The sequence below is a fragment of the Ricinus communis genome, chromosome 5 (genome assembly GCF_019578655.1).
Source record: "Ricinus communis isolate WT05 ecotype wild-type chromosome 5, ASM1957865v1, whole genome shotgun sequence".
NCBI classification, from domain to species: domain Eukaryota; kingdom Viridiplantae; phylum Streptophyta; class Magnoliopsida; order Malpighiales; family Euphorbiaceae; genus Ricinus; species Ricinus communis.
The window spans coordinates 8,188,058-8,213,701 of NC_063260.1; the positions used below are offsets into that span (position 1 = coordinate 8,188,058).

General features: G+C 27.9%; 1 protein-coding gene across 2 annotated transcripts; it reads left to right on the plus strand.

Moving 5' to 3' along the window:
* The first annotated feature begins 12,783 nt into the window (after positions 1–12,783).
* Positions 12,784–20,994, plus strand: LOC8271733 (amino acid transporter AVT1I). Of its 2 annotated transcripts, none has more exons than XM_025159565.2 (3): positions 12,784–13,122; positions 19,637–20,244; positions 20,343–20,994. In XM_025159565.2, exons 1-3 carry the CDS (start codon positions 12,963–12,965, stop codon positions 20,856–20,858), a joined length of 1,284 nt encoding a protein of 427 aa, XP_025015333.1. In that variant the 5' UTR covers positions 12,784–12,962; the 3' UTR covers positions 20,859–20,994. The 2 variants fall into 2 exon arrangements, with proteins under 2 accessions (XP_025015333.1, XP_015582501.1); XM_015727015.2 differs by lacking the exon at positions 12,784–13,122 and adding an exon at positions 18,877–19,379.
* Positions 20,995–25,644: the final 4,650 nt, after the last annotated feature.

Here is a 25,644-nt window from a genome sequence, read left to right on the forward strand (position 1 = left end):
ACAGCATAAAACTCATGAGATTATTTAAATAAGTTAACTTTAACTTGGTAAGTTAATTGGAAATTTGAGAAAATCTGACCTGGATTTTATCGGAACATATAGTGATTGAAATTCATAATTCAAACTCAAAAAAAAAGGAGTAAGGCTAGAAACACTTGACCAACTTCAACTCAAAACTAGCAGAACTCGACGTAATTCGAACCTAAAAAAATGGAATCTATATGGCCGAATCTGAAATTATAAATAATTTTATTCAAAATCTATTTGATTCGCCAGTTTGTTGTCTCTAGTTTTTGCCTAGCTTTGAGGATCTACTCGAGGCTATTATAAGAGATTTGATTTAATTTTTTTTCTTTTATATGTATTTTGTCAACTAAGGGATTTTTGACATGTGTTACTATTTTGACACATAAATTTTTTCTTTTAACACGTGTTTTTATTTTTGACATACGATATTCAAGTTGATGTGCAATTTGATACTTTATTTTGTGTTAATTTATTAATTAATATGTTATTTTCTTAATTAAAGAATGATTCTAATCCTAGAAAATGATATTATATCTTAAATATTAAATGAATTAATAAATTTATTTTTAATTATACAATATATGTAACTACTAAAAAGTAGCATTTTAATTTTTAAGTAATAAATAAATAAAGACATAAAATTTTTTGATACATGTGTTTATTTTTGATATATAATTTATTTTACTTCTGTGGTTATTTTTGACACATAATATTATACTATATATAAAATTTATTACTATTATATAATTAATATATTAATTAAAAATTTATTTTCTAATTAAATAATAATTCTAATATTAGAATATAGTATTTTAATTATATTTTTAATATTATATTAACCAATAATTTAGTCCTTTAATGAACTCTATTCTTAAAAGCCTATCAATAATATATATATAACTAATAAATATAATTAATAAAAAAAATAAATTTTTATATTTATTGCATTGATAAATTTCTAAAAAACTAAATATTTAATTGAGGAGGACATTATTATTTTTATAAATGTGATGATAATTATAAATACTAGAATTTTATTTAATTTTTTATAAACTTATTTGACATTATTATATATAGTAAAAATAATAACAATAATATCTAAATCTAAAAAGTAATATTTTAATTATATATAATTAATACATTACAGCATATTTATTTTTGATGTGTATCTTTAATTTTTAAAACACAAATATCATGTTGATGCATTATCTTTATGTGTTTCGTATAATTAATGTATTAACTAATAATTTGTTTTACTAATTTAACAATGATTTTAATTCTAGAAAGTAGTACTTCAATTATATTCTTAATATTATATTAAATAACATGTTAGTTTCATAATTATGCAATAAATTCTAATCCTAATAGGACATTCATAATATTTATAGTGTTAATTTTATATCATTAATATATCAATTAATAAATTAAAATACTTGTATGTAAAATTTTAAAATACTAGAAATGGTATTAAGAAAGACACTTTAAAATATTTTAAATTATTATTTTCAATGGGACAAATAGTTATAGAATATTGAAAATTTCATTAGATTTACTTATTTATTTATTTTATATTGTTCTCTACAATTAAAATAATAATAATTCGTATGACGCTAGAGTAAATTACTGGTATATATAAGTATTGAGACATACAAAACTTTTGATATATATACTTATTTTAAGGTATATGAAATTTTTTTTAACATTTGTATGGCATATAAATTTTAATTATATCAAAGTCTATTTTTTATATTTATTCTATAATTAATTATTTAATTTATTAAATACTAATTAAATAATAATTCTAATATTAAAAATTTAATTATATAAATAATATAATAACTTATAATCATAAAAAATAACATTATCGTAGAAAAATTTATAGTTTAACTGGTTAACACCAACTATTGAGTTTATAATTAGTAAAAAATTTATGAATTAAATAAATTATAAAATGAATAATCACATAATTTTATAAGTATCTTGCTAATATATTTTGTAATTAAATTAGAATTTTAATTAAAAATTGGTTGATAATAATTAATTACAAAGGTCTCTATTTTCTGCATAAACTATACACTATAATATATGCACACACGCATACCTATAGTAGTTAAGAATTATTTACCGTTTAGTTTGAATAATTTTTAGGAATAAATTCTTTTTTTTTCTTTTTTTACATTATGCTCAGTTATCAATAAATAAGAAAATTATTACATATTTAACCAATTGTCATTATAAATATTTAAAAGAGACTTATTTAATTTTTTAAACAATCAATTCAACAGAAACAATTTGTATGTAAATTCGCTGCTAGCCGAGCAGCCAGAAATGCTACTACTAAAATAATAATGAAAAAGTAAAAAGTTGAAATTAACAATCTCTTTTATTGGTTGATATATGGAGATGCAGCTAAAAAGAATTTGGAACTTTAATAAATTTAATATAAATAAAGAGATTTAGAAAAATATTACTATTTTTATACAGTTTGAGATTAAACTATATTATTAATTTTTTTTTATTTTTTTGATATAAAATGGACACTGTTGAATATTCTCTGAATTTTAATATATTTAATATAGACTTTTGAATTTTAATAATTTAATATAGATAAAGAGTTGTAAAGGAATATTGCTATTTTATAGAATTTAGATTAAGGTATATTACTATATTATTTTGAGTTATAACTATAAATATTCTTAAGCTAATTGATTTTTTAGTATTTTTAAGTATTATTAGAATTTTAAATTTATTTAATTATCAAAAATCTTAAAGCAGTCTTTCTTCTATGTAGCCTTCTATTAAATTCTATGCTTCTTGATGATAGCATAATTTTCTTTTCATATCCTGTGTTTAATCGAAAAAAAAATTGTCATTTTGAAACTAATAAGTTTACTCAAAAGAGTATGATTTTATAATATATTATCAGCATACATTATTTGGGCCAAAAAATAAGTTCCAGTAATAAAAATGATAGAAACAACTAAAATGAGGATCCTATTATTATCTTTTAATTCTGATCCTCAAAAAAGTAAAGGACAATTTATATTAATATTAAATTCTAAAATATAATATTTTTAATATTATTGAAACATAAAATTTTTTTTTCATGTATATTTATTTTTAACACATAAAATTTAAATTTATGTAGCATTTTAATTATATCTTTAATATTATATTAAATAAAAAATTAATTTTTTAATCAGATAATAATTTAATTCTAAAAAATTATACTTTTTATATTATATTAGCTAATAAATTAATCTTCTAATTATAGAATAATTTATAGTCCAACTATGTATATAGTATTAATTTATATAATACTAAAATTAATTAATAAATATTTTTTAAATTTAATTTTATATTATTAGTTAATAAAATTTAAAATATTAATTTTTAAAAAATTAATGTAAAATATTTAATTTATTATTATTTAAAAAATATTAAAAATAATTATAAATTTAATTTATATTATTATTTATAACTAAAATAATAATAAAAATTTTGCAAATAAAAAACCAGTTTATTTAACTTTATAAGGGATAAAGGATCAATTGATCCCTAATACAAAGTATTAAAAGGTCAAATAAATTAAGTTTAACCTTGTTAGAAACTAAGTCTAGAATCTTTTTATTTCTTTTAAATTCAAATCTAGAAAACTAAATAAACTATTAAAATTAAAATACCTTCTATTTCCAAAAAAAAAAAAGAAGAAGAAAACGAAAAATATTAATTTCATCCAACCCAACCACCACCAACCACCATCATTACTGCGCGCCCAGTATCAACTCCAGCAAAAGAAAAAACAAAATATTACTGTTTCCATCTAACTCAACCACTGCTAACAACAATGAAAATGATCCTCCTCTCTTCCTTCCCTCTTAATCTTCCATTATTACCATTACCTTTAAATCACCATCACTGTCATTAACATTAAACCAATCCAATTAACAGAATACTAATCTTCCATTATCACCACACTATCAAGAACACCAACTTTAAGCCAACCAAATTGACATTTCTAACCGGCATCAAAGAAAATAAAAATGAGGATTAGCTGCTTGCCACACTGTCGTCCCCATTGCCATGTTGTCCTCAGCTCCATAAATTCTTTGACATCTATGAATTCGTCTTTTTCTACTGCCCGAATACCACAAGCAGCAACTGCTTCTTATTTGGATGATTACGGTGAAGAAAGGGTGAATTTGTTGAAGAAATATTTTAAAAAAGACAGAATAATTTCTATGTGCTTACTATTTGATTATAAATGATATACTACTGGACTTGGAGGAGAAGAAATATTATATAGTTTTATTATTATTTCATATTATAAAATATTTCATTTAATTAAAAGAAATAGAATGAATAGGTTACTAATAAAGATCTAACGTTTCTTCTAATTATTATATTCTTAAAGTTAACCTATATTTTTTATTTTTTGTTTTTCCATTTTAAATAGGCTATAGTCTAAAATAAAGGTTTTGGGCTGAATTATTAAAATATTTTAAACTTGACCTTTTTATTTTATGTCACATTGGACGTTAATCCAAATAGATTATGATTTGATGTATTTGTAAGAATTTAAGTGAGTTACTTCTTGTTATTAGGACCACGTGAACAAGTTCGACTCTGTTTCTAGTTGTTGAAGTATGTGAAAAGCAGTAGAAAACCATATCAAATACCCATACGAGCCACTATTTTCAAAAACACAATTCTCAACTTAAAAGAAAAAAGTCTTTTAACGGTCCTTATATGGAAAAGAGAGGTGATGGTGGGGATAGAAGGGAAACAGGGAATAAAAGAATAAAATTGCATATTTATTATTTAAAGAAAATGATTAATATAAAAAGGTTGTCTAATTAATTTATCACAATAATTAAAAATTCACATGATTACAAAAATTGGAAAAAGAATTAAAGAACACATGCAGAAAATCTGAATTTCCTTCTTGTCATTTAGGCTTTGTGTGCATTCCATACCGGTTTTCTTTTTGTTACAAAGTGGCTTCGTAAATATTTAATATTATCTTCGAACCTTTGATAATAAGCTGATACTGACGTTAAGTTGAAATTCAGTTTTTTTTTTTTTTTTGGTTTACCAGAAAAGATGGTAATATGTCATTGCTACACAAAGCATCAGAGACCACAAAAATCAGCCAAAGAGGCTGCCGGAAGGTTACAAACCCAGTCATTTGGGCAGGAGAATATTAGTGCAGCTCTAGCTAATCTATCAACTGCCTTAAAAGGAGGAGAAAAAAGGGGTTCCTGAGCAGTGCAGATTAGATTAGAATATCATTAGCAATAACTGCAGTATCCCAAGGGATCTCACTGCTAGGATTAGCTAAACAGTTAATTAATAGTGAAGCGCCAGCTTTACTGCCAATGCTTTCACCCACTAGAGCTGAGCTGACACTCCTTTTACGAAAGCCTCCATGCAAACCACATATTGCTAAACTACCGGGGCTTGAATTTTAATTTTTTAATTGTATTTTTCTTAAATTATTTCCGAGGTAGAGTAAATGGATAAATTTAGAGACAATAATTTTCTTCTTCTTAATTATCCCGGGCTGCAGCCAACTCCAGCTGCCAAGTACTTCCGCCCTTATCCATCAGCATAACCACAATTTTGCGTCAATTTTTTTTATTTATTTATACTTTTACAGAATGAATAGATCAATTGATGGAAAAATGTATCTTTGCCCCCTTGTATTTCTATTATTTTTCACAATTTTTTTAAAAATTAATATTTAAATAAATTTTTTATAGAAATTTTTTTAAAAATTTATTTATATTTTCATTAACAGAGTGTATGATACAGGCTCTTACTTACTATTAAATTGTTAATAAAATAAAAATCTAATATATACAAGTAAAAATACAATAAACTATCATAAATAATAAAGGCACAAGAGGCTAAAGGTGCAATTTTCCTAAAATAATAGTATACATTGTACATCAATGACTAGCTTTGATTGATATTTTTACTCTTGAGAATCTAAAAAATGTTCAAAAATACTTCGTTTGTCACTACTCACTACAAATATTAATGAAAGTTACCACGTTTATGGGGAAATATATATACAAAGAAACAGTTATTGAAACAAACAGTATGCCATCTATAATGATTTAAATGTTTCAGACCTTTAATATTTTGATAAAGTTCGTACATAAATTTTTTTCGAAATCATTGGCAGACCTAACAAAAATAAAATTTTTAAGTTCATAAAAAAATAATCAGATTTTTTCAGACTCAAACTTGGACAAATTTAAGTACAATAAAAGAACATATATGTCAAGGGTTTGGTACTGTTTGCATACTCTGATGCCGAAGTTAATGGTTGAGATTTCCAAGCAAAAGGGGCAAAATGAAGCCAACAAAACCCATGCATGCTTGTGGCTGTAACTGATTGGAAATGCATTTGGATTGTAGCTATGACTTGTCAATGTTTATTATTTTCTTGGCTGATATAAGTGGGATTATTTATTTATGCCCTCTTGTGTCCCCTTCTTCTTTTTTTTTTTTTTTTTTTTTTGTCTGTTTGATAGGGAATAACAAACATAAAAAGAAGTATAGAAAATATTTAATTTATTTCAATAACATACAGAAATCTTGCATCTTTTGTGATAGAATTGCAAAATGAAAGAATACATGGCAATGAATCACTAATTTAAAAATGTATTCGTGTTGTATAGCACATGCAAAACCATAGGTAATAACTAGGCATTATGGTTTTTAGACATCTCACTACACTAAAAATAAGAAATATAAGTAAATAAATAATTTATAAGAATTATAAAATTTAATTAATTAAGTAGTTAGTTTTAGACATTTTTATATTCATCAGGCTGAATATATTTCATCCATTTACTCAACTCCGATTTTAATTAATTAATTCAAATTCCTAATAACAATTATATAAGATAATGTATTTAGTATCTGGTGTTGATTAATATTATGCAAATGTTGCAATATAATTTGCTGCATATTGATAACGATATATATGAGATTATAGACATGATAGTCACATGCAAATCCATGATAGTATTCTCAATTGAAATTAATTCAATGGAATTGATAGTATAGCGGTCCAAATACAGAATATTTTCACTAGAGGCTAAACATTTGAATAAGGAAAAATGAAAAACATTCCTATTTATTCAACCTTATTATTCAAGAATTCTTTTTATATATTTAAATTTATTTTTGTGAATAAAATAAGGAGTTTTATATATATATATATATATATATATAATTTTTATTTTTATTTGGTGAAATTTGAATCTTTTCTATTTATAATTCAGTTCTCACTATATTCCACCTCGAAACTTTATAACACTTAATATGATTTCAATATTATCGAGCTAAACTTATTTTCAATTTTAAATAAAATAGACCTTAACAAATTTAAAAATATGACATATAGTATTAAAATTTGATTTTCACTGTTAAACTTACTTTATTAAAAAAAAATAAAATAAACAAATTTACTGGTCTGTAAGAAAATATAAATTACCATACATATATATTAATAATTATTAACTTGTAGAATAACCAAATTTTGGGTACAATGCAAGAATACTCTGTTTAAATTATATCACAGAATTATATTGCATCATCAAATTACCAATTTTAGTGGTTAATTTGTTTCTCAGTATCAGAAATGAGAATTTTCTTTTACCTCAAACAGATGTTCGAAAGCACTCAATGAAATTATCTTAATTATTTGGCCACATTCCATTCTATCCACAATTCTCTCTGGGAAAGAAAAAAAAGAAATTGCTTCTAAAACCACAGTCCATTTTCCTGCCATTGCTCCCTGTACGGGGCTAAAAGCTGCTTTTGGATTTTCCCTGCCATTTTTATTGTTATTTGGGTTATTGTAGGCGGGTAGAATCGGAGTAGTAGTTGTCAAGAGGAGTAGAGGAATGGAATTAGTTCTTTCTAGGCAAAGTTGGCCAATGATGCTTCTACTTCTTTTTTATCATTTTCTTCAGTATATACATATTATTATTTTGCAGATATTTAATGCTTTTTTTTTTTTTGTATTTTTTAAAGGCAGGATCTCGAATATTTAGACTTTTATGGTTATGATCATATATATATATGGCATACAATATTTCCCTTCTTTAACATTTGATCTTGGACCAAACAATGAATCTAGTGCATAAAGATGGTGCCCGATGCCACAGGATCTTTTATAAAGTTAATTTGTGGTTGATTATGATTGAATTGCAAAAGATTATTATTCTGTCAATACGATATAAATAAAATTTTTCGTTCGATTATAGTATTGTCATTGTGCAATTAAATTTTATATTTTAGAAGTGTAGTATTTATAACAAGATTAATAAGAACATTTTACAAAAATATTGATAAGTATAATGCTATTAACTAAAAGAATTATATTTTTATTCTGCAAGTAAATTAAAAGTAGACTATTTTTTAACGGAAGGATTGATATTTATTATCATTCTGCGGGAATAAAAACTAGTGTTTTAGAAAATGTGGGGATGAAAGTATTTAAATGGATTAACTTCAAGGATGTGGTTGAAGTTTTTCCTTTCTTTTAATCAATCATAGAAAACTATTATATGATATGCTGTCCCATCAAATGATTACTTTTATCTGTACATTTATTTATTTTATCTATATCAACTTGATTTCTGGACCGTCATATGCAAATATTGAGGTAAAAAATGAAAAATGGAATGTTAAAGTATGGTTTAATTTCTTTGAAGATATACATATTGGATTTCGGTACCACACATGGACCAGAACATGCAATTATTCGATGCTTGGTGCCAAATGTTGGTATTAGGATAAACCCACAACCTAACATTGTAAAAGAAAATTTCAATACATATTTTAGATTACAATACATCATTTAATACATATTTTAAATTTCAATATGATACATAAATTCTTTTTGATATATGTTACTGTGTTGATAACTTTTTAATGTGTGTTTATATATTTGGTATACAGAATTTAGATTTATGTATACTTCTATAGTTTATTTTATTAGTTTATTAGAAGATAGCATTTTAATTATATTAATCAATAAATTAATTTTATAATTAAATGATGATGTTAATATTAAAAAAATAACATTTTTAATATTATATGTCTAATAAATTAGTATTTTAATTATGTAATGATGTTATTGATTATTTTTAAGTGTATTAATTTATACAATATCAAAAATTAATTAATAAATATTTGTAGAAATATCTTTATATAGTATTGCACTAATAAGTTGGTTTTTGGTGGAGGATGAGGCCATGCATTTTCACATGGCTCAATAAGGTTCTGTACCGATTGTGGACTTCCATTGTTATGTGGGCCGAAAGTTATGTGTTTCTGTTCATGTTTTGACGAGCAAAATTGATTATTCAATGGAGTAGCTATGTTATGTATCACTTTTTTTTCCTGTTCCTTTCCTTTTTTGTTCTTAATTTTTGTAATTGAAATATAAGTTTGATTTCCGTCCTATATTACCAAAAAAACACATATAACTAGCTACTCCATCCTATATTAATGAACCATACAAAGCTACCATGTTATATGAATAACAATTTTTAGCTTAAAGATGACCATTTCTTAGTTAAGGAACATATCCGGTGTCTTTTAAGTTTTATTTTTGTGGCATCAGCTGAAAAGTTGAAGCATTTCATATTGTATTGCAGCTCATTGCGAAATTCTTGGAAACTAAATTTCTCAGTATAATTTATTTGAAATTATTGTTGGGTGTTAAAAAAAATATATATAAATTTTTTAATTATGTATAAATGGTTTTTCTTAAATCTATCTTTAGAAAAAAAAATTAATTTACCTATTTTCTAAAAACAATTTTCAAAACTCAGCCGCTCATCAGTCTTCATTAGTAAAACAGTGGCGAGTGGAATAACCGTTGAAGTTTGTAAAATAGAGAATTCTTTTACCCGAGTCATATAAATTGCCACTAAAGCTAGTTCGGTATTGCTATAGAGCAACTTAATTTTGAAAATTTTAGTTAAAATATGCTTTTAGAGAAAAATATGGCTTCTTCTGTTTCTTAAAAGAATTAGATTCTAAGAACTACAAATTAAGATTTAAAATAAGAAAAAGAAAAGAAAAGAAAATAAAGCATGTTAAAAAAAATGATACCAAAACTTGTTATAATTACTTAATTTACACCCCATAAAAGTTAACTTTTAATGCTAACTAATTATATATACACGTTTCCCATTATTGTTCATATAGATAATCTTTTCTGGTCAAAACTTGGATGGAGATTTAGAATTATAACTCCATGGCCTTGTTAAGTTTTTCCTTAATGACCTGGAAATGCTAACACCAAATTTGGTAAACAAAGAAAGCAACGGCTATATCACCTACCTCTGCTTTGAATCCAATATGGCAAGTTCTTGGAAAGTTCTATTTGATTGCATAAAAATTTGAATTGGTGTCTATTCATTGCATGTGGATTACAAATTTAGGTAACAATAGCTTTCAACACCTGTTAACATTTTTTTGCATGCCTAGGATTCTCACTAAAAGAATACTTAAAAAAAGTATATGAAAAACTAAGTACGCTAAAAATTATTATTATTTTTAATATACATATCTAAGATTTGCTCTAGAGTATACGCCGGACATGATTTTTATGGATGATAAAACACTTTTTTTAAAAATTTTAAAAATATCTTAAAATCAATAAAAAAATATCATTTTTATTATATAATTTTTTAAAATACTATTTTTTAATTCTTTTTAAAATTTATAGTGTGATTTTTTTTTTCTGTTATTATTTGGTTGTTTTTAATTTATTCATCGGTTGTTTTTCGATTGTTTTACCTAAAAATTATTAAAGAAAATTTATTTAAAAAATTTGATATTTTTCTAAAAAAAATATGAGCAACTTATAAGCATGAACTCAGACAAATTTATTGGCTTTTACTTTAGAGACAAGGAAAACTCTCCAGTATAACTATTGGGTCCAGGAGGTTCTTATGAACCCAAAGAGAAAACATATATAATCTCATTTTCTAGAATTGTATTATCCAAAAGATTGTTCATATGTTGAGTAACTATAACAGGAATACAATATATCATCTTCGTAGAAACTACTTTACCCTTTTTACTGTGAGATTCTGATAGAACTTGATAGTTCCCTTCTTCAAATTTTCATCTCCAATAACCCAACTACCATCATCAGTTTGGATTCCTTTGATCTAAGCAGACATTCACGAGATTTATCTGTTCAGAATAATTCTTTTTGGTTATGTACTCTAAAAGTTGTCCCTTAAGCTCCTCTTTTTTCTTTCATTGTTGATCGGAAAGTAGAGTCCCTTTGGATATCATTAATACTTCTCTGAATCACCCTAATTTCTTTTTTTTTTTTTCTTGAAATGACTACCTCCCGCTTGTGCTAACAAATCAGGTCTCTCCTATAAACATGAAGCTTTTTGAAAATATTTGTTAGTTGACCATCAAAGTTATCTGCAAACCACACCTTCTCCACCACCCTTTTACACCCCTCACAATCATACCACCTAGATCCAAATCTGGACTGGTGCCTAAACTTCTTATTCTCTTTTAGTAAACAAAGTATTAAAAACTTCATGAAACCGAGATGCGAAAGACTGGAGCAGAAGTGTAACTGATTTTCCAATATATGAAGAGTCTGGTAGAGGCTTTGGTTCGGTTTTGGGCTGAGAGTTGGCGGAGCCACTTGTTTAAATTTATACTTGTTGACTTGTTTTTCGGCTTCAGTTTTAGCGAAAGTTTGTTCCAAGGAGAGATGATGGGCAAAATGGCTTAGGGCTATTCAAAGGATTAAAGTTTATCTTTTGTACCTTGTTTCTGGGATGGGTTACTTAATGTAGGTCATACTTAATAATTAAATAGAGTGACAAAACATGTTTTATCTAGAAAAAGAAATCATCTTTTTTTAAATCGGTTGCTAAAAGATAAAATAATTGAACAAATTTGTTTAGCTAAAATATGGACGTTCCTATGTTTAATCCATGAACGTTCTAATTTTACAGGTCATTTTTACCCTTTGTCTTTTGGTGTCTATCTTTTCCCCTTTTACAATAAAAGAATTTAAAAGATAACTTGTAAAATTACAAATAATTTATCGAATTTTATTTTTTATTTTCATATTGACTGCGATATCATGCCATATTTGCTAGAGTTTATTATTATTATTATATAATGAATTTAATTTGTCAACCTACTAAGTTAAATTTTTGGTTCGACACAGCTAATTGGTATTTAACCTGTTCAGTTTTCAAGCTGATCATTTTTTAATAAAAACGGCTTGACACTTGCATATATATATGTATAGTCGACGGAATACGTAAATCTTCAATAGAAAAGAAAGAAACAAAGGAAAAAGAACGGATCCACTATGTAATTTAATCAAATAATGGAGGCTGATGTGGAAACAAATGTATCAAGTTAATTAATTAGCTCATTTATCTTGTTCCAAGTTAATTAATGCCAAAATAACAACCTCACTACTGTTAGGTAGATCAAGATCAAAGTGGAAATACAGGTGGCATCCTTTAAACCAATTCAGTTCAATTCAATCGATACTGAAATCACAGTGCAATTTCAAGTTGGTTAAAATCAATTAACAATAATAAAAGGAAAAATAAATAATTATAAAGAAACATGGTATTTCTAGAACTCTACCGATGCTATACTTTTAGTTGTACTTATTTATTTCCTTTTATTTAGGACTAAAGGTTCTCGATCCTATATTTCTTCCATATTTGAATGATCTATAACCCTCCTTTTTTTCTAATTCTTTTTCTTCTTCTGTTTAGCCTATTGTGTTTCTCTTGGTGACCAAAGGGTGAAATTTGTATTCATTTTAAACTATTTGTGAAAATTCCAATGATTAAATTTTAAATATTTATAGCTCACTGTTAGTGAGATCATATTCAAGAATGGTGAGTAGAGAGCAAGAAGAGGCCTCCCTTATAATACCTCTGATTCTTGATGAGAAGCAAGAGGAAGTAGGGCATGTAGAGGAAGATTGTAATCAATACGAGAAAGGGACCACTGGTTTTTTCAAGACTTGTTTCAATGGACTCAATGCTTTATCAGGTTCTTCCTCTCTCAATTTTAATTAATTTCCATTTTTTTTTTTGGCTGTTTTTCATGATATTCTCATGTTTTTGCTTTTGCTGTTGATGTATGTAATGTTTGTTCATCATCGTTTTCTAAAGGCATAATACTGCCTCTTTTCCCTTCTTTTGAAGGATTAACTATATTTCCTTCCATGTGTGGCCCGACATGTTAATTTTGAGTTCTATCTGGACATTGATGTTCCTATAGGGAGCTGCACTTACTACATCTCTTTGAAAAGATTATACAACAATTTCAGATTTTATTAAACTCTGATATGGTAGCTACAGCAATTTTTATATTTATTATATTTTTAATATTAATTTTGGAAACATAATCCATATACTAATTAGTAAGTTACTTTCCGTATTAAAAAATAATTTCAATTCTAAAAATATTATATATTAATTATGAATTTATTAATTTAATTAATATATTTACTAATAGTATTAAAAAAAGAATATTAGAGTACAAAAATTATATTAATAACCAATTGTAATATTATCAATGATATTATCAATTGTATTACTTATTAAATTTTTACTATATGCATTTAATTTATTATTAATTAATTTTATACTCATAAAGTTTTTAAATAAAGAAATAGATTAAATTAGAAGAATATTTATAATTAAAGTAATAGCAACTTGTTATGTAATAATATATAAATTAAGAGCATATCACTACTAGTATTATATAAATTTAGAATTGATTGGTCTTATCTGATAATATGTAATCTAGTCATAATCCTAATCGGTAAATATATCTTTCTGAATATAAAAAAAGTAATATGAAGTTTGACTTTTTTAATTTTAAATATGTAATTTTTTAAAATAAAAAATTATAATGATTTATAAATCGAAAAAAAAAAAATTTTACTTTGATCAACCATCATTATTATATTGCTCGTATTTGATAAGATGAGTTTATAGTTTAACAATTTATAATTCATTGATTGACTGTTTTTATAACTTATGAAATTAACTTGACGGTAGAATAATAAAATTAGTAGCTGTTAAACTCTAAATCATGTTATTAAACGCGAATAATAATAATATGGTAATAATAGCTGATCAGAGTAAAAATAACTAAATTTTTAATATTTTTAATAGCAAAAAGTATTTTCTATCAAAATTTAAAACCAATTTTTTTTTTATTCGGAAAAAATACAGAAACTATACAAAACCAATGTATCACTTTTTTATTTATGAAAAAAGGGGGCTGGTTGCTAAAGAAATGGAGAATGATATACTAATAACCCAAAACATTCAGGAGGGCAATCTTTTTAGCCAGACATTGCAATCATTTGGACTAGCTAAATATGCCAGCATATGGGCCACTTTGTTACCATCTCTTCTTGCATATGAGACTCCGATGCTTATTCATGGCTAAAATCATAATCTACTCTTATCTATAGAACTCACATGAAAATCTTAAAAACAAAAACTCAGGAGTTATCACTTTCAAACAGTAACATTGCTAAGGATATGTATCCCGAGCTAATACCTGGCCTTCTCATCTCTAATAATCACCTCCTAAGACCCGTTCTCCTTCATATTTCTTTTATAACAAGGATTTTTTATTATTACTAATTAAAATAGGAAAAGAAATATCATTGAAGTGCATACATACAACAACAAATCCGATATATTTGATAAGGCCAGAAAGAAATTAGAATAATATCTCTATCTACGGTTCAAATAGCCACTCTTTTTCAGGATATTACACTACGTTTCTACCGCAGGATCGGTATATTCTTTAGGTAAATCACAGTGGGTGCCCGCATATCCTTTCTAAAAGGAAATTTTGTTTCTTTTGTGGGAGTGCTTGTTAAGTTTCTCCATCTTTCATCCTCTGCCAAATTCATCGTCTTCTGGTGAGTAATAGTATTGGTACATTAGCAGTGATGTCTGGAACCTTGTGTTGGACGTATGTTTATAAATAATCATACATTTAGTCCCTAAACTTTTATTATTTACCATTTAGTCCCTCAACTTTTTAATTACTAACAACTTCGCCCTGCAGAGTTTCTGATTAACCCTTCTACTTTTCTTTAGTCTTTCAATTAAATCCCTAACTATTTAATTTGGACCAAATTAGAATTATTAAAGATAGAAAATCACTTATTTACCCTTGCTTTTAAATGTACTAAAATACCTCTACCGACACCTTAAATTATAAAAATACCAACTACACAAATTTTTATTAAAATCCCATCTACTAATAAAATTATATTTTTAATCTTTATTCCAAAATTTATTTATCAATTTAATCCTAACACTTAATTAATCAATTTGCTAAAATTTATCATTCCCTAAATAAATTCTTTTATAAAATGTTATTTACTAATTCTTTCGTAACTTTTAAAAATAGAATTTAATTCATATATTCATATTAGAAAAAATTAAATGGTAAAAAATATAATTTATTTTCTAAAGAATTTATTTAATTAATTTCTTAAAAAAAATAAACTAATTAGATATAAAAAATAATTCTTTTATTTTTATATAGCATTAAAATTCTATTTTAAATTATCTCAATTCAATTACTCAAAATAAAATAAAATAAAATAAAATAAAAATTTATTTATTAATTATTATTAATTATTAATAGAAAATTTCGGATATTACAGGATTGCTTGTTAAGTTTATCCACCTTTGATGCTCTGCCAAAATCATTGTCTTCTGGTGAGTAATAGTATTGGTATATTAGCAGTGATGTCTGGTACCTTATGTTGGACGTATGTTTATAAATAATCATACTATTTATTAGAAAAGAAGGCCAATCAAACTTGAAGGCACTGACTCCACCCCAACAGCGCCCTTTTGGCTGCTTGCTGTCAACTCAACTCAAATTTATTTACTCTTACGTATTTTGTTTCACATACTTATCGAATATAATAATTATATCAATCCTGATAAGGATATACAGTTTGATTTTAGTAGTTGAAGTTCGTGTTACGTATCTTAAACCTCAATGATTGATCACTTATCAGATCACAAAGGTCCATCTCGCAACTAATTGGCATTACTAAGTTGAATCTTATTTGGAGGTTCTGCCAAGTTAACAACTATTTTTCCTTCAACAGTTAAATTAAATCTATTAGATTAAGATCCGTTTACTAGATAGCCGATTTAATTCTAATTTATCAATTTTATTTTATATTTTTTTATTAGTTTAGAGATTATTTGAATTCTCATTAAAAATCATTAGTAATAATTTTTTTTATTTTAAATTGATATATAATTATTTTTTATAATTCATGATAATTAATTGTTATTCTAAATCATACTTAGTAGTTAAACAATTATGATATTTGAAATTAGAAATTTAGTAGAATTTAAATTTAAATTTTAAAATAATTTTTATAAATTCCTTTAATAATAAATACAATTGAATTAAATATAATTAATTATTATTTTTAATTATTATAAAATAACATGCATTTAAAGATTAGTTATATTTTAAATGATTAATTAACATACTAATAACAGTTAATAAATTTCATTAAATAATTTAATTTATCAATTATCAACTATTAATCATTAATTATATAAATCAACAGAATTAAATAGATAGTTACATGCCACAAAATTAAAACACCTTTTCTCATATTAATTAGGTCAAGTTTGGTGGGTAATTGAATCATTGATAGAATGGAAATGGAAAACATGCATGATAATTTGGTCCCCCCACTAACGAGAGAAACTTGTGGTGCTAGTAGCCTCATTACTGACACTTGATTTGTCTTCGAAAAGACTTTCAGTCCGAAAGTTAAAGCCACTGAATAAAGAGCTATGCACAGCCTTTTGCGTAAGATGATTTTGTTGGATATGGATAGTGTAAGGCTATTACATTGCTATTTAGAGTTCATGAATTCAAATAAGAGGCAAAGTTTTATTATCCAATGTTTTAGTGAATGTTTTGGGGTTTTTGGGTTATTCGTAGATTATCTGGATTGAGAATGATGTTGATATTTTTGTCAGATTGGGTGTGTATAACCTCAAATCCAATAACACAAAGCATTTCTCACAAGAAATAATTTAACCCTTAAAATTAATGGTCCCCGAATATCATGCATCCTACAAGAACAAGACAATGTTATGTTCATGAAGAAATAATTTATTGAGGAGATACACACATCAATTAAAATAAAATGTAAATGGAATTCATTTATTTAAAAGGCTATTCACCTTGATACCAACTATATTAGTCTTTCTACGGTCTTGATATTTTTATTTTTCAAAAAAGATATTGCAAAAATTTGAAAATTAATGTAAAATATTATATTTCTACGGTCTTGATATTTTTATTTTTCAAAAAAGATATTGCAAAAATTTGAAAATTAATGTAAACTATTATATTTGATAATATAAAATTATACAAAAAATACTATAAAATTATAAAAATCACTGCAAATAATATAATATTTACTATATGACTTATGTTGGTTCAACCGACACTTATGAACACGTTTTGATAAAGTTTGGCATGAACGGACCAATATAAGCCTTTTGTGTTTTATAAAAAAATAATACAAAGTTGAAAAACATTATAAAATGTAGTTCATAGTAAATCGTGGAACTTATGTGAAACAAATACTATAAAATTTTAAAAAGTTATTGTAAGTGATTGAAGTTATTATAAAATTTCTAGGCACCATTTTTATAGTCTAACTTTCTCTTTTATCCTTTCATTTCCTAACCCTTTTTTCTTTAAGACAAAACCTAAGGCTTAATTGTTGTTGGATCTTAGCATAAGAGATTTATGAAGATTGTTTTTACGAAATAAATCTTATTTTACTTTCATAAGGCATTATTGAATGACAAAGTTTAATCTATCACACAGTGGTATCGGTAAAGTTAATATGTCAGAAAGGTAAAACAACCATACAAATATTTATTAGACTATTTCTTTTAGAGAAAATAAACAAAAACAGATGAAGGGACTTGTGTTTTGGAATGATATAGTCTATGTATTATGTTCTTTTTTTCTTTTAAAGAATGAGTTCTTACATTTTCATCATCTTTAATAAATATAGCATTAAAGCATCTTTGAGAATAATGTTTATATCTAAAAAAGTTATTTGTATTATAAAGAATATTTTGTTTAATAATCGGATATAAAGAGTAGGAAAATTATTAACCATTATCTTTTTCTTACTTAAATAAAGAAAAATAATAAAATTGAGCGAATTTGACTTGTGAGGCATAAAGGGTCACACTGATTTTTTTTATATATTTATATTCATTTAAAAAAAAAATAAGCCTGTTGAGTTGATGGGTATATATCATAGAAGTAGCACTGATTTTTTCCTTTGAAATATTTATTTTTTAATAGTATCTATGACGTGGCATATGAGTGTCAGTTGATGGGTATATATCGTAAAAATAACTTTTTTTAAACGTGAGATTTTATTTTGATACTTTTCATCTGAAATTAAAGTTGAACTTTAGGTGTTAAATAAATTAAAAATTAAAAATTGAAAATGAAATATGAAATACTATTTAGTGCAAAATTTGAATGCACTTGGCTATTTACCCTAAATTTCGCTTCTGTAACATGTTTTCAGTGACCTGACAGAGAAAGTGATGACAGCAAACATCGTTGGTCTGCACTCATACGTCCATTTAATCTCGTCTTTCTTTTCCTTTAATAACATGTGATATATTGTAACCCAAAAAGAAAGGTGATATATTTATTTATGTGGTTTTCATATTTGACACTTCTAAAATATATTTGTGAAAGATTATTAATTGACACTAGAGAAATTCTTATATAAACTCTGTATCCTTTAAGATTCAGAGCCATGTATTTAGAGTTGCAAACTAGTAAGAGAAGCAAGTGGTAACAATTTTCGTTCTTTCTTCTTTTTTCGTTTTTCATAAAACTGGTCTTTGTCCCGTTCTGCAGCAAGCCATAAAATAACATTATCTTCCAGATCCCTCACGGCACAAAGCTTTCAACATATCCAGCCCATTGCTTGTCAGAAATATTGACTGTCAAGTTGCTTATCTCTCTCCAACTTCTACCTTGTCTTTTGTCTCTGCACCTGTAAAATCTATCTATGCCGGCCATGTCTCAAGATGAATCATTGACTGTGCCTCTCATCGTTGATGAGGAGCAACACAGGCTTAGATACAAACTTGGAGATGTTGAGTCAAATGGCAATCATATTAGCGAAGGAACTACCTCTTTTTTGAAGACCATTTTCAATGGACTAAATGCGTTGTCAGGTTTTACTTCCACTTATATTTGCTTTTCTTTCATAGCTAAAACTTTGTTGTTTGTTTCTTGTTGGTGAATAACTTTAGTGCCCAAATATGATTCTATTCTTCTTCTTCTTCTTTCTTTTTTTTTTTTTTTTTTTTGGGTTTTCGCATCATGACTGTATTATGGCTAAATCTAAAAGCTAGCCGCTCGTTGCATGTTGGGTGTTCATTTGCTAACTCTAACTAAGAGCTAATTTCTCTTTTCTGCTTAACATTTTCAGGAGTTGGGATACTTTCAACACCATATGCGGTTGCATCAGGAGGATGGTTAAGCTTGATTTTTCTTTTTACCATTGCCATTTCAACTTTCTACTCAGGCTTGTTGATTAAAAGATGCATGGAAGTTGATTCAAATATTAGAACTTATCCTGACATAGGCGAGCGAGCATTTGGTAGCAAAGGAAGAGGTTTGATATCGATTTTTATGTATGTCGAGCTCTACTTGGTCGCGACAGGTTTTTTAATTCTTGAAGGAGATAACTTGCAAAACTTATTCCCCAATGTGGATATTGAAGTTGCAGGTTTCCATATTGGTGGAAAGCAAAGCTTTGTTATACTTGTTGCTCTTATTATCTTGCCTACTATTTGGTTAGATAATTTGAGCATTCTGTCGTATGTATCTGCTAGTGGGGTTTTAGCTTCTGCTATAATTCTTGGTTCAATTTTCTGCGCTGGAGCATTTGATGGGGTTGGATTTCACGAAAAAGGAAAGTTACTACACTTGGATGGAATTCCTACTGCTGTTAGTTTATATGCTTTTTGTTACTGTGCACATCCAGTCTTTCCGACTCTTTACACTTCTATGAAAAAGAAGCACCAGTTCTCTAATGTAAGTTACCATCAATATTTGATTTTCTTATGTACCACTTTTTCTTGCATTCAAGTCTTGAACCATTGCTCACATAATCTTAATGCTTTTGATTGCAGGTTCTGCTAATTTGCTTCGTTATATGTACATTCAGCTATTCATCAATGGCAATTATTGGTTACAAAATGTTCGGATCAGGGGTTCAGTCGCAGGTAACCCTAAACCTACCAACCGGAAAGTTAAGCTCAAAAATGGCAATATATACTACTTTGTTCAATCCCATATCAAAATATGCATTGATGGTTACACCAATAGTGAATGCAACCAAGAATTGGTTTCCATGGTCTTGCAACAAGAAGCCCTTTACCATCCTTATCAGTACTACTATATTGATCAGCACCGTAATTGTAGCCCTGGCTGTTCCTTTCTTTGGCTATCTCATGTCGTTGGTTGGAGCATTCTTAAGTGTGACAGCATCAATTATACTTCCATGTTTATGTTACTTGAAGATTTCAGGCAGTTTGAGGAGACTCGGATACGAAATGGTAGTAATATGGGGAATCATTTTACTGGGTGTTACGGTTGTTATTTTTGGTACATACACTTCTCTGCTGCAAATTGTAGGACATCTGTGAGTTGCAGTAACTATTGATAATGATAATATTTATGTTTGTATCTTTATGGTATATCCAGTCATAAGAGCAGCTAACGATGTAACTCTAAACGCCAGATCCATATTTGCACATTTGAATTTTATTCATTTTTTAGCAATTTTCTAGACTTTTAACTTTTAATATAATGTAATAAATACTTTAATTTTTTTTAATATTTAAATATTTTTTATATATAATATAATACACACTTTTAACTTATTTTAAACACTTCCTGGTATTGTGGCATTACTCAATATGTCTTCTTATACTATTTATAAATGTTTGAATGTTATAAGAAAATAAAATTCAAACTATATAGAATTAAGATATGAGAGTTTAAGTATGCCAACTCTAAGCTAAGAGAATTGAAAAAATGTCAGAGCGAGTAAGAAAGCATAGTTCGAATAAAATATAGTTAAGTTGCGTTTATGTGTGGGGACAAGCGCAGTGGGTTTTCTAGATGGTACATTCGTGTGACATACTTCAGAGGTAGCCCAAAACTTAGATTCGTCAACTGTAGTAGGTTATGACTTTTACTTCATCCATTGTGGCAAATCACACTTATAGGTATAAAATTCAAGAAGGCCTTCCACTATAACCCTTAGATTTCAAATATTTTTGGTGGGTAGCTAAAATAATATGAAACATCATTAAAAAAGAAAAAAAAAAAACAGTTAAGATTAATATTTCTATTTGGGGACCGAAAACTAGTGAAAAGAGTGGACCACAAGGAGAAAGTATTCGCAAAAGAAATAGTTTTTGTAATACATTTTGTTAAACCACACATAAGAATCACATTTTTACTCTTATATGGAGAAGTAGGATCAGTTTGGGCTAATTACCCTCCTTACACTTTGGATTTGGTATCACTTCCAAATTTTTAATTTGTTTTCTCAAGTTGATTTTCAATATCCCAAATTGTCAATATCTGTTAAACATATTGATAAAATGATGATATGACAATCAATGTATTAAGTCACGTCAACAACACCTGTCTCCCTAATCTTCTTTCCTCTATAATAAAAAAAAAAAATATTTCTGTTTTAATATTAAGAATCAAGCACAACTTAATCAACACTCAAAAAGTAATATCAAACTCACATAACCAAATCCATTAAATTCTTTAAGAATATTGAAGCTTTAATCATAAATAAAAGACCAACGAAGTTGTAATGGTTTAGCCCCATCTGTAATCACAAATCATAACAAAAAGAACTGAAATGTTAAGGGAATTCGCATTGTAATGGTTGTTAGATCTACTATTAAACTATTTATAAACTTCCGGAAGAAAGATCAAATTGAAAATAAGGAAAAGGGAGAGAACAAAGATGAGTAATGGCTCTAGCTACAATGACCAACAACAGCATCATTGTTCTTTATCTCATGCATTTCTCAAATCAGCAAAAGCCCTAACAAAATCGCCACCGTGCATGTTGCACCATCACCTGGCTGTAACAATCTCGTGTCCTTTTGGTAGCAACTTATCCTTATGATACTGAAATCGAAATTCAGGGAGTTTAATTTTATAAATTGAAGATTAGAGACTCTAGTGTTACTAGTCCCAAAGTCCAGGGACATTGGAGGTAATTTAGCCTTCTGTTTGCAATTCAAATTCCTGAAGTTAAAATTAGTCCCATTCTTGAATTGTAGAGACTGACGGCAAACTCAGAAGGAGGAAGAGTCATCCCTGTCTCAACATAAACTGACAGCCAGTATACGTAGGGAATCTAACAACCATTAAGTCCTTATTGATGGAAGTGGAATAAAAGTCCAACGCCATGGATATTCTGAAATAAAGAAATTTATAAAATAGCACTTGAAACAAGAGAGAAAAATAAGGAAAAATACCTTACAAAGATTCCTCAAGAAACTAAAGAAACACTCAAGAAAAAGAAGGTTTAATTTGTAATATCTAAGAGAATTCTCACCTCAGCACTGAAGGTAAAAGGGACTATTTATAGATCAAGTGAACATTCAGGGAGCAAGAGGATTTGAGGGATGAGAAACCACTTTGCATGCACCCTCTTCTTATTATAACCATACATCCCGCTTTATAGGCAGTTACCAACTACAAATGCATTGTACCGAAAAGTTATTTAGTGTGAGTTTATCACGTTGTCTATAAACAAAACTAATTTCATAATGATACGTGGTATTATTTATTAGGTGTTGTTAATTTATTTATTATTATTGTTGTAGAATAATTTAGAATATTATAAAATATAGAGTAATTAATAGAAGATAGAGTGCAATTAATTAGAGATAATTCTAGAAATTAAAATATTTTAGAATAAGAATTTCTCTAATAATATATATATATTTATATTTCCATGATCAATAGAAAACACAACAATTTCAGATTTATTTTCTATTTTTACATGGTATCAGAGCCTAATCTGATTATCTGATCCTTCTTTGCTTCAGATTGCCCAAGTGAGCAATCATTTGTTAAAAATAATTTTCTGCCCTAGTGAGCAGTACTGTGAGATTCTTGTGGTGTTTCTTGCTTTGTTGCCTGTGTCTTTGTTATTTGGACACTGCTATTATCCATTTTGTTCTCTACTGCCTACTGTTGCAATCATGAGTGGTACCAAATTAGTTTCTATCACTACTGATATCATTCCGGCAATGACAAAAATTACGGATCAAAAATTAAATTGGTCCAATTTTTGTGGATGGAGCAAGACTGTACATGTGTATTTACGAAGCATCAACAAGGCTTATCACCTAACAGATAATCCTCCAGATGACATTACCAAGGAAGCTTGGTTAGCAGATGATGCCCGCATATTCTTACAGCTGAGGAACTCAATTGACGGTGAAATACTTCCTCTCATTGATCACTATGAGTATGTTAAGGAATTAATGGATTATCTGGATTTTATGTACTCGGGTAAAGGCAATATCTTTCGTATTTATGATGTGTGCCGGAGCTTTCATCGTACTGAACAGTAAGATCAATCTCTCACTGCTTATTTTATGAACTTTAAGCGTACTTATGAGAAGCTTAATGTTTTATTGCCCTTTAGTCCTGACGTGACAGTCCAACAGGCTCAACGAGAACAAATAGCTGTAATGAGTTTTCTTGCTGGTCTTCGTCCTGAATTTGAGTCGGTAAAATCTCAAATTCTTTCCAGTCCCCAAATTCCAACGTTGCAGGAGACTTTTAGTAGGGTTGTCCGCAATAAATCAACTCCATCAGTTGCTCCATCTCAGCCGACTAATGCCCTCATCAGTCGAAATATTGATTCTGAGCGTTTCAGCAGGAACATTAAAAAAGGAGAAAGTTCAAGTAATCGGGTTCCAGAACAAGAGGGAGTTGTCTGCTACTACTGTCATGAGCTCAGACACACAAAAGGAATCCGTCTGCACATATTACAGTTACTACAACTCCTTCTCCTCAACCAACTGATAAGACAATCATGGTTTTTGCAGATGAATATGCTAAATTCTCTCAATATCAAGAGACATTAAGGTCCCCTTCGCAACCTATCACTACTATTGCCGACTCAGTTAATCCAAGTCAATGTCTTTTTTCCTCTTCATCAAAATGGGTCAGTGGCTCGCCTCAAAGCCCGCTTGGTAGCAAAAGGCTATGCTCAGACTTATGGGGTGGATTATTCTTGTAACACCCGGAATTTTTTTTTATATATTTAATAGTGAGTTTTTATTTAAGTTAATTTTAGCTTTATTTTTATTCAAGTAAACTATTTGAGAAATGATTATATTTTGGTTATTCAAATTTTCCCAAATGCATATTTATATAAATAAAATTATATATTGGAAAATTATGATAGAAATTGTAAGGGATGTTTTTATAAAAGAATTTTAAGAAAATTGGTATTATAATTGATTAGTAGTATTGAATTTTGAGTTGGAAATTGATTATTTAATTTAATTGTGTATAGGATTTAATTGGAGGATTATTTTGTAATAAGGATTAAAAGTATAATTTTATTTTTGTGAGGGTTTAATGGAAATTTGTGAGTTTGGTATTTTCGTAAATAAATATGCTCGGTGGGGGTATTTTTGTAATTGTGTATTTTCAATAATTCGGATTTGGCCCAAATTAAATAGTTAGGGGCTTAATTGAAAGGCTAAAAAGAAGTTTGGGGGTTAAATTGGAATTCTGCGGGATGAAATTGTAAGTAATTAAGAAAGTTGAGGGACCAAGTTGTAATAAGGAAAAGTTCGGGGGCCTAATGTCGATATTGAAAGAAATGAAATCGGGGAGAGAGAAAGTAGATCGGGAGAGAGAGAGAGGCGATGGTCAAGAAGAAGGGAGGAAGGCGGCGGCGTCGTCGGTGGCGGCCGTCGAGGGAGTGGGCTGGCGGCAGCAGCCCAGCGGAAGAGGCGGCGTGTTTCGGCGTTGTTGGCGGTCGAGTCGGGTGGCGATCGGCTCTCTCGGCGAGAGCTTTCTTTTGGCGGCGCCTATGGTGGCCGGGAGACGGAAGATCCGGTGGAGAGAGAAAATGGTGGCGTTTATTTCCGAGATCCGGCCGGAGGATGAACGATCGGAGGATGTATCCCGACTCTCCTCATCTCAAGCTTCGCGATGGCACTGGTTTCGTGGGCGATCGGACTTCGTTTGCAAATCGACGGTCGAGATCGTCTGCAAATCTTCCGGATGATCGGGTGTCGATCGGAAAATCGAAAGCGGGATCGTCTTCGGCCGTCATTGTGAGTCCGATGGTGTGTTCGGATCGTCGATCGGACTCGGTGGCCGGGCGAGTCGACCGAGCGATCGAGCGCCTCGGTAATTTTCCGG